Source organism: Kryptolebias marmoratus, linkage group LG4 (assembly GCF_001649575.2).
Source record: "Kryptolebias marmoratus isolate JLee-2015 linkage group LG4, ASM164957v2, whole genome shotgun sequence".
Taxonomy (NCBI): Eukaryota; Metazoa; Chordata; class Actinopteri; order Cyprinodontiformes; family Rivulidae; genus Kryptolebias; species Kryptolebias marmoratus.
The window spans coordinates 1,393,430-1,403,846 of NC_051433.1; the positions used below are offsets into that span (position 1 = coordinate 1,393,430).

A 10,417-nucleotide genomic window follows, 5' to 3' on the forward strand; every position below is an offset into this window, starting at 1 on the left:
AACAAACAAACAAACAAACAGCTGTCAGCCCTACTGATGAAAGCTCGACCAGTTCGTTTGTTTTAGTTTCTAAATAAATTCAAAACTTTCTTCTTGAATAAACTTTATTTAGACTCAACAAATGTAAAGTGTTAATGGACATCATAAAGATTAAATTATATAATCCTTTTTTTTACTGCTTTTATCTGTTTTGGTAACAGGTTCTTTTGATTTATAAAGAGGGTTTTAGAAATAAAGAATCTGAAAAACTGAAAGTGAGATTTATTCATTAAAAGACATAAAGCAGTAAAAACAACAATAAAGTGAAATTAGAACAAATAGAAACAAAGCAGCTGATTTCTCCGAGGACTCCACAGTCTGACCTTCGGGGTGAAGCTCAGCAGCTGTCATAAATGTTTCCTCTTGTGAAGAACCTCTTTGCAGAACCGTGGACTCTAAATGACCTTTGACCCTTCCCAGCAGCTGCTTCTCTGAGGTCATTGCTGATGTCTTTCCGTCTTGGCGTTGTGTTAACACACACCTGATCAGGTAATCAATCATCTGATCAGCAGCTGAGGAACCAGTTTTTTATTCGTTTTTGTTAAATAATGACGTTATAACTAGAGAGTATGAATTTAGGGACAAAAAGTGATTCAGTTTTATAAATTTAAAGACTTTTTTACATCTTTTATTTAAAGACTCATTAAACTAAAGTGAAATGACTGTTAGCATGAAGAGAAAATCTGTTTCAAACATAAATAAATCTTCATCATCTTCGCCTTCATCTCCTCTTCATCCCTGCTGCTGCTGATCCACGGGCATCATCACCATCACCTCCCCCTCCATCACCACTTTGTCCTTCGCGGAGCACGTCACGGCGATGAAGGCGAACGACATCTTGATTTTACGCACCTCGGCCTCAGCCAGCACCTCCTCGCCGACGTACAGCGGCGCCGGGAAGCGGATCTCCTGGTACAGGAAGACGCAGCCGGGCCCGGGCATCTTGGTGCCGAGCACGGCCGAAATCAGTCCGTTGATAAGGACGCCGTGGACGATGGGCGTCTCGAAGGAGGTGGCGCTGGCGTAGAGCGGGTCCAGGTGGAGAGGGTTGGTGTCGCCCGTCAGAGCGGCGAACAGTTCCACGTCACGGGCGGAGAACGCTTTGGTCAGAGAGGCCCGCTGGCCGACGTGGAGCAGCCGCCTGAGGGGAGGAGCTACTGCCAGGGAAGAGGGGCGGAGCTTGGCAAAGAACCTCCTCCAAACAAAACTCATGGCGGAGGAAAACAGAGGCGCCTCCTCCCGTGTCAGTCCAGCTGCAGATCCCGACTGTTTCCCGTCAGCGCCAGAAGGTACGGAGACACCTGAAGGCAACACAGGAGATAAAACACGGATTTAAAAATCTGCAGGATTCAGGATTTCATATCAGCTGACAGAACAAAGAAACTTCCCTCCAACTTGTCTGATATTTACAGCCAACAGAAGCATTTTTATTTATCCCTTTAATCCTCAAATCCTCCTAACAGATTTAAAGCTTCTTCACATAAAAAACATTTAAAATATACAACTTTTAGTACAATACTGTCACAATTCTTCCCTCATTTCTTTACATTTTTTTTCCCAGCAGCTGTTAAAGTCTTCCTGATCAACAGTTCAGTCCTTGAACAGAAATCATTTATATAAATCACTTTGACCTCTGACCCCACTCAGGCCTAAAAAGACTTTAAGGCTGAACGTTCAAACAGCTTAACATTAAACTGCTGTAAACATCTTTGTTGAAACCAAGGCTGTTTTATTATTAGAAGATTCTGCAAATTAACCTCTGAGATCAGTTCTTTATGCACAAACTGTAAAAAAATTAACAAAAAAACAACAACAGGAATGCTGGCTCTGCATTCATACAAGCAGCTAAAACTGGTTTAATTAATAAACAAATCCCCAAACAATGGATTTTTACAGGATTTAGGCCTCAGATCCACTCACTCTAAAAGCCTGAGAGCATCAGGGTCAGTGAAACAGTCCAGCCTTGGGATCCATGTTGTTTATCCTGCTCTACAGCTGGGTGGTCCAGTTTGTCCCTTTAAGGCCCGGTTTCTCTTTCTGTCTGCCCGTCCACGTCATGACGCGCTCGCCGCGGGCCTAATCTGTCTGAACACGACGGAGAGTTTCTTTCCTGCGGCGCCGCCAGCAGAGATACGCTTCAAGGAGGCGTTTGGTGATAGAGGCACGCCAAGTTTTCAGCTAACAGCTCTTTGGAGATCTCCTTTTCTTTTGTTATCTTTAGGATTCTTGGCAGAGTTGAAGAAAATTTAATTTAGAGTCAAGAATTTCCTGAAATAAGTCGACTCCTTCACGTTCTGATAAAATGATTGTTGCGCCGACAAGTTAACTGTTATCCAAACAACTCATGCAGCTGCACCTCTTCTACATCCCTGTTGAGGTTTGATTATTGTTTGTGTCCTCCGTCCTCCATGTCCTCTCTAACTGCATCCATATCTGTCCTCTTTGTCTCTAACATCCTTCTGTCCCTCCTCTGGACATGTCCAAACCGTCTCTAACTTTGTCTCCCAGTCCTTCAACCTGTGCTGGACCTCTGAGGACCTCAGTCCTAATCCTGTCCATCCTCGTCCCTCCCAAGGAGAACCTCAACATCTTCAGCTCTGACACTTCCTGTCCTGTCTCCAAACCATCCAACATGGCTGCTCTCACCACTGTCTGTTAACCTTTGACCTTTGAAAATCCCAGAATGCCTTTCATGGCAGTGGGTGACAATAATGAGGGAAGTGAGATATTCTCTTCTTCTGGGTCACATGAAACAAAAGATAAATTAAAGGTTCCTCCAGAGAGCTGATTCCGGTGAATCTGCTGACCTGCAGGACCCTGAAGGCGCAGGCCTGGTTCTGGTAGAAACCCTGCAGCGTCAGGGAGCTCCACAGCTTCACCAAACCCCTGAAAAACACAAACCAAACTCATAAAAAAGAAACAAAACGAGCTGAATTCAGCCCTTCGCTGTTTCCTTCCTTCACCTGCTGTAGACACGAAGAAGAGCAGTCAGGGATTCTTCATCGTACTTCAACACATCAAAGTTCAGCGCTGCTCCCACCTGAAGCACATTTATATGAAACATTTCAGTAGAAAGTCATATAAACTTGACTTTTCTCTGTATTTTACAGACTCTCTGTTAGTGTGACAGCATGTCAGGCTTTAAAGCTGTTTGGTTTGAAATTTAAATCCACCTGAACGGATCTCAGGTGTGTCCCAGGTGCCGATGAGCTCACCTCTCCGTGGAGACTCTTCAGGCCGGCGATGATGAAGCTCTTCAGCTCGACGTCACTCAGTCTGCTCCGCTCGTCCTCCAGAACACTGACAGTTCACACGGGGCTTTAAACTTACTGATGTTTGTGTTCGATAAAAGTTTACGAAAACGGATGATTTCTTTCTTAAACGCCAAAGAAACGGCTAAAAAAACACCAACTTACAGGCGGATTTTCAGGTACTGGTACGGCGAGGCGTTCGTCAGCACGACTCGTTGGAAACCAGACGGTTCTGCCTCCTCGACGGATGTCATTCTAACAGAACATCAGTGACGTCGAGGCGAGGAGCAGCTCGTCGATCAGCCGACTGCAGACAGAAAACAAACAGGTGTCTGTCAGCTGCGGGGGGTAGAATAGTTTCATGGCTCCATTAAGGGTCCTCGTCCTGCTGGAGGACCCGTCCACACCTGTCCACCAAGACGCCTCCAGAATACGGCCCCATCCATCGGGCCCTAAACGCAGCAAAGTCAACAACCTCAAACCATGATGTTTCCTCCTCCATGCTTGACTGTAGGGATGGTGCTCTTTGGGTCATTTTGTTTCCTTGAAACATGGCGGGTCGCGCTGATGTCAAAGATTCTGGTCTCATCTGACCTCAGACCTTCTCTGAATTATTTATATCAGGGGTCCACAAATAATGGACCACAGTCAAGATCTGGACTCAGAATCAGTGTTAAATGAAAATAAAATTAACATTTATTTTACGTTTTTTTTTCCTATTTCCTGTAATTTGTTTAGGCAGAGCAGCTTTTCAAACCTTTACGATCAATTTAAAATTAATCTACCCTAAAAATTAGACACCGTTCATTTCTTTTATTTTGGAGCAGCAAGTACAAAAATCTACAGTAGAATAAATATATATATATATATCTGTTCCTTACATGGATTTCAAATTAGATAAATACAGACTCACTTAGACATGTTTCTGTTATAACTTATTCTGTAGAAACCAAACCAATTAAAAACAAACTCCTCAAGAAAACAAGATTAATCGGTTTCTATCTTTTAGCTCTTTAAGCTAAAACGGGTTTAAATTCGGTTAAAATTGTAACACGGAAGCTGATAAACTGACACTCAAACAGCCCACAGAAAATAAAAACTCGTTTTAACTCTCAAAATATGTTTAACTCACCAGTTAAACCAACTTTCAGACGGAACAGCAGCGTGTTTCTAACCTACGACGCCATCAAAACATTCGGAGCTGCGCATGCGTGCACACTACAAGGCGCATGCGTATTAGCATCAAAGATACTAACTTAGCGGGAGGGCTAACTCTGTCAAAAATAACGAACACCAAGATTTGTTTTAGTAGTCTTTTTTTCTATCTCTCTCTTTATTAGTATAAAATTATACAATCAACATCAAAAAGGCACCACGACACATTGTGTTTACACACACCTGATTGTTGTAAAGCATTTTGAATCGCCTTGTTGCGGAAAAGTGCTATATAAATAAATTTCACTTCACTTCACTACAACACATACTAACAGAGTTACAAAGAACAGACAAAAAAACAAATACATTAAAATAAATTCAAAATGATTCGAAAACAGGGCATATTGTACATACAATATAAAAATATATGGGCAGTATATTAAAGTACAAATGTTTTCAGAAATGCGGTCATATTAAAAGCACTTTTTGACTTCACAAAACCTTCATAAAAAAGTTTTTTTTTTTCATTTTGGCAAGAACATTATCTAAAAAATGTAAACAATTTTTTAAAAATATATAAAATTAGGTATTTAATATACTTATATCAACCTACAATTGTTTTTTTTTTCCAAGTTGCACCTTTCATAATTATTTATTTTGCCAAAGTTTGATTTGATGAAGGTTAACTCATCTGATTCCCAAATTTAGGATCAATCTTTATTAAAGCTTTCACTTGATATATTAGTTTCTTTGATATGTTTTAAGTAAGAGGCATTTATTATTATTAAAATCACCCATCATTCATTCATCTTCTCAGACTAATGAAGTCAAATAAAATGTGCCGTTTATCTAAAATATGGATGGAGTGTAAACAGTAAACACAAAGAGTCATGATGAAAAAAAACTTCAGTACATGGATAAAACAAAGAAACCATTATTTTATGCATGATGTGTGAAGTTTGTGTCATTCCTTTCTTCTTAATGTTTCTTACTAACCACTAGTGAAGTAAAGATGGAGTCAGTCCACTATGAATCAGTAAATACTAATAAAGCAATAAAGGCACAAACAGAATGCTCGTAGGAATGCAAACTAGCTTCACATGACTGAACACATCACATCACATCAGTAAACACATCAGCAACTAACATGTAAACACAGGTAATATTCTGGTCCTAACGCCCTTTTACAAACAGTAAACAATAAATTTCTCACAGTTTCTTGAATGTTTACGATACTCACTTTGTATAATGCACACTGACACAACCACGACGTCTGCACCACTGATGTTATGAAACTTAGCAAAAAACGACACGTTCTCAGCAACACTAACGTCTGATTGGCTGTAACGGCTGTCAATCAAACCGCACAGCTAAAGCATCTCTAATCCTTTGTCACAAACATGTTGTCTAAAGAGACTCCTGAAGGACAAAAGAAATAAAGTTTGTCAAAACACTTGAACATTTGTTTCATTAGACAACACATGAAAATAGTCAACATTCATTTTCATATTTCAAAAGACTTTCATGACTGCATGAATTGTTCTTTTTTTTTAGAAGAATGTAAACATTATCCGTCTCTACTGGTTAGACCTCCAAGGACAACCTCGTGTCTAAATAATACGAAGAATCCTCACTCTTCAGAGAGAACAGTCTAGAAGGCAACTTTAGGTCAGGAGATCTTCTTACACTACATTAGTCTAAACTAATATTTCAGCTACCCAGAATGCCACTGGTCTAATCCACAGTCAGCATTTCAAAATCTGAAAACAAACCATCTCTAATGAACTCCAATGATTCTGACAAGAAGAAGAGTGGTCAGATAAATGAAAAAGAACAGACCTAATGAATCACTAAAAGTCCAAACTGATGTAAACTGACCACAACTACGAATACAACTACACAACTACATTCAGAGAAAACTCTGCAGTTTCACATCGGTGTGAACTCACAGGTTTTCTTTAGAACTTGTGTCAAAAATCACAGCTGAACTGTTTGGTATTTTGCGTGGACGATCAAGTGTTTGTTTAAATTCAGTTTGTGGCCAAATCTTTGTCCACAAACATTACAGGTAAAGGGTTTCTCTCCTGTGTGGACTATCATGTGTTTGCTTAAAGTTGGTTTGTGGCCAAATGTTTGTCCACAAACATCACAGCTAAAGGGTTTCTCTCCGGTGTGGACTATCATGTGTCTGTTCAGAGTTGGTTTGTGGCTAAACTTTCGACCACAAACATCACAGGCAAACGGTTTCTCTCCAGTGTGGATTCTCATGTGTGTGTTTAAAGACAATTTGCGGTTAAAACTTTGTCCACAAAGATCACAACTAAAGGGTTTTTGTCCTGTGTGGACTCTCATGTGTCTGTTTATTGTTGTCTTTTGGCTAAATTTTTGTCCACAAACATCACAAGTAAACGGTTTCTCTCCTGTGTGGACCCTCGTGTGTGCGTTTAAAGATACTTTGCGGCTAAATATTTTTCCACAAAGATCACAAGCAAAAGGCTTCTGTCCTGTGTGGATTGTCTTGTGTCTATCTAATGTTGTCTTTTGGCTAAATCTTTGTCCACAAACATCACAAGCAAAGGGTTTCTGTCCTGTGTGGACTCTCATGTGTCTGATTATATGTGACTTTTGTTTAAATCTACGTCCACAAACCTCACAGTCAAACGGTTTCGCTCCTGTGTGGACTCTTGTGTGGACTCTTGTGTGTGCATTCATATCTGTCTTCTGGTTAAATCTTTGTCCACAAACATCACAAGCAAAAGGTTTTTCTCCTGTGTGGATTCTTGTGTGTGTGTTTAAATGTGACTTTTGTTTAAATTTTAGTCTGCAAACTTGACAATGAAATGCTTTCTGTCCTGTGTGGATTCTCATATGTGCGTTTAAATTTTCTTTATGGCTAAAGCTTCGTCCACAATCAACACAAACACACAGTTTCTGTCCTGCGTGAATGCTCATGTGTCTTTTTAATATTGTCTTTTGGCTAAATCCCTGTCCACAGACATCACAGACAAATGGTTTCTCTCCTGTGTGGACTCTCGTGTGTCTGTTTAGTTTACTTTTACTGGTAAATATTTTTCCACAGTCGACACAACTAAATGATTTTGGTGTTTTCTGAGCGTTCATGCTTGACTCTAAATCCTCCTTCATTCTAACATGTTTCTTAGGACCCAAACAGCTTGAAGTCCTGACTCCTGAGGGACATGTCCCTTGTCTCTGAAGAGATCGGTTGTGGACAAATTGTTTCCCGGACTCAGAGCAGCTCAGAGACTTGTTGTCAAAGTTTCCACCTGACTCAGGAGACCCGCTCTCCTTCCAGTCTTCGTCACTGTCTTCAGTTGTTGACCCAGAGTCTGATAAGGGTTTCAGATGAGAGTCAGGATCATCAACATCTTCTTCCTCCTCCTCATCCTCGCTGACTTCAGTCTCTGAAGAGCTGGAAGTGTCTCCATGAGTTTTTAGATCTGGGTTCCTGGTAGGTCCTGCTCCTCCACAGTCCTCTCCATCAGCTTCTACTTTCACCTGGTCAGCTGAGATGCTGCTTGGACCTTCTCTGTCTTCTATTTGCTGCTGCTGAAGCTCAAACAGAGGCTTCTCTTCCTCATCCTCACTCTTCAGAGGAACAGCAGTGCAGGGAAACCTGGTGACATCAGCCTCCTGCTTCACATGGAGCTGATCTCCTTCCAGACTGGTCAAGAGTTCCTCCTGTTCCTCCTTTATGTGGAGGGGTTCTGGGTTCTGCTGGTCCACACCAGAACTCTGTTCTTCAGGAGGATCTACTCTAATCAGCACCGTCTGCTGAACATCTGCAGGCAACACTGAAACACATGCAAATTATGGACAGCTGTAACTTTATAGTCAAAACCAAACAACTCATAAATATAAAATTAGACAAAGTACATTTCAGATTAGGAGGGGGGTAGAGCTGTTAACAGACCTCCTGGTGGTGGGTTGGACCTGGTGGCAGGAGAAACTGCCACACAGACCGGGTAAACCGAAACAATGAGTGAGGACAACCTGGAAACATCTGGTAGAGGTCCCTATCCTTGAAATCTTCAACTTACACCTCAAAGGGGACCTTCTGAAGATTAAGGATATAGAATCCAAACGGGCCAATTTCAAGGTCTTTATTACAGATACGCCCAACACAGCAGATTTGTAGATCAGCTGATGAGAACAAGCCTTTTTATGATTGGGAACCTGTGGTTTAAAGGCAAAACTTGGAATATCAGCAGGATCTTAAATGATAAGTATTAAAGTGGTACAGCTTTCTCAGCAGCTGACTGTGGATATTTAATATTAATTCAGTGTTCAGGTGATCTGTGCCCTCAGAGTCATTCAGGCTGTTGCTGCCTGTTACAGCAAAGAATGAGAACAAAAGCAGAGAAATTAGTTCATCCGGGCGGAAACCAACAACACTCAAGGCCAGTTTTAATTATTTTCACATCATGCTGTTAAATTACAACGAGAATTTTATAACAGACATCCCTTAACGTTAACATCAACACGTTTGATACGTCCTAAAAGATGAGGGAAATATTTTTAAATGTTATATTTCTTGTATTTCGATCAGGCATCGACGCAGCCACCTATCCGCTCCCGAAACACCTGCCTGAAGCAGAGATTGACGCTAACAGCCCTTAAAATAACGGCTCTGATTTGGGGTTTTCATTTTTTACCCTAAAAAATAAATCAGAATCATTAAATGTTTAAAGTTCCTGCTGGTTTGGGGCTGCGATCCTGTCTCTCTTTCATCAGTTAGCATGCTAAGCTACGAGCTAAACCCGCAAAGCTACAGAAAAACCATCAGATTTGACAGAAAGAAATAAAAAAAAATACAAACCTAAAATGAGCAGTTGATCAGCGGGGCTGCAAACAGCTTCTTGCATTTCTGTTTTTATGTTGCTCATCTTGTAAAACGCAACAGTTTCTGCTCCTAATCTGCGGCTGTTCTTTCAAAAACAGCCAACATTATTTTCCACTAAACGTAAAATCTTCTGCCGTAAGTTGCTCTGAATAGAGGAGGCTACGCAAACAGCGTACGCTGATAATTTGGCGGAAGTTTTATTTGTGTATATTAGCGGTCCACATTGCAGTATTTGTTTGTTTGTTTTTTTAACCAATATTCACTCTAGTGTATAAAAAAAGCACATTAGCCACTGAAAGCAAGCAGAGCAAAGAAGCCTGGACTGAAAACCTCTGCCACCCAGGTTTGACATCATTGTACCATTAAATTCACTCTTTCAGCTTGCACAGCTGTATATATTTATATTCTGTTCTGTATATACTGCCAGTCAGTGATGAAAACAGACAGATTTTTACTCTAAAGGACGAACTGATCCTGAAGCTACATGTTTGCTGGATTTAAAAAAAAGGAAAATATCAGCTAAAAGTAAAAGTAGAGCACAAAAAAAACTTTTCCACTTGTGTTTATTTATAAGTTTTTATTAAAATAATATCAACTGTGTTTGACAAAAAAGGTGTCAGGAAGCGGAGCAGAGACATGGAGGACACTCAGGCTGAAGAAGCAGAGCGCTGCGGCGCCACCTACGGGTTCATCGGGTCGTCGCTCTGAGGATCTGAGCCGCTTTCTGCTGCAGCTGAAGCCTGAGAGACAGAACTCTGAGACGTGCAGCAGCCCAGGGCTGAGACGGGCCAGTCCCGACCGGAGCAGCTGGAGGCTGGACGGGGGGACAGGCAGAGGGACGGGAGGACAGACAGAGGGATGGGGAAAAAGCAAAGGGACAGGCAGAGGGATGAGAGGACAGGCAGAAGGACGGAGGGACAGGCAGAGGGACAGACAGAGGGACGGGGGGACAGGCAGAGGGACAGACAGAGCGACGGGGGGACAGGCAGAAGGACGGAGGGACAGGCAGAGGGACAGACAGAGGGATGAGAGGACAGGCAGAAGGACGGAGGGACAGGCAGAGGGACAGACAGAGGGATGAGAGGACAGGCAGAGGGACGGGGGGGACAGG

General features: G+C 41.7%; 4 protein-coding genes across 9 annotated transcripts in view; all 4 read right to left on the bottom strand.

The window, feature by feature from the left end:
* Window positions 1-245: 245 nt before the first annotated feature.
* LOC112449719 (hydroxyacyl-thioester dehydratase type 2, mitochondrial) lies at window positions 246-1,279 on the bottom strand. Its single transcript, XM_025008832.2, has one exon. The coding sequence runs from the start codon at window positions 1,249-1,251 to the stop codon at window positions 772-774; it is 480 nt and encodes a 159-aa protein (XP_024864600.1). The 5' UTR covers window positions 1,252-1,279; the 3' UTR covers window positions 246-771.
* On the bottom strand, window positions 1,207-4,546 carry rpp14 (ribonuclease P/MRP 14 subunit). Its single transcript, XM_017429253.3, has 6 exons — window positions 4,423-4,546; window positions 3,456-3,597; window positions 3,255-3,339; window positions 3,003-3,079; window positions 2,847-2,925; window positions 1,207-1,340 (listed from the first exon to the last, which is right to left on the bottom strand). The coding sequence occupies exons 2-6, from the start codon at window positions 3,542-3,544 to the stop codon at window positions 1,284-1,286; spliced, it is 387 nt and encodes a 128-aa protein (XP_017284742.1). The 5' UTR covers window positions 3,545-3,597; window positions 4,423-4,546; the 3' UTR covers window positions 1,207-1,283.
* Window positions 4,547-4,621: 75 nt separating this feature from the next.
* LOC108243653 (gastrula zinc finger protein XlCGF57.1-like) lies at window positions 4,622-9,475 on the bottom strand. Its single transcript, XM_037975054.1, has 2 exons — window positions 9,283-9,475; window positions 4,622-8,257 (listed from the first exon to the last, which is right to left on the bottom strand). Exons 1-2 carry the CDS (start codon window positions 9,347-9,349, stop codon window positions 6,423-6,425), a joined length of 1,902 nt encoding a protein of 633 aa, XP_037830982.1. The 5' UTR covers window positions 9,350-9,475; the 3' UTR covers window positions 4,622-6,422.
* Window positions 9,476-9,868: 393 nt separating this feature from the next.
* Window positions 9,869-10,417, bottom strand: part of LOC108243652 (glutamine-rich protein 2) — a 13,881-nt gene continuing 13,332 nt past the window's right edge. For all 6 annotated transcript variants that reach the window (XM_037975111.1, XM_025008823.2, XM_037975112.1 and 3 more), the window contains one exon: window positions 9,869-10,120. In XM_037975111.1, coding sequence (XP_037831039.1) covers window positions 9,987-10,120 — 134 coding nt within the window. In that variant the 3' untranslated portion in view covers window positions 9,869-9,986. The remainder of the gene's footprint in view (window positions 10,121-10,417) is intronic.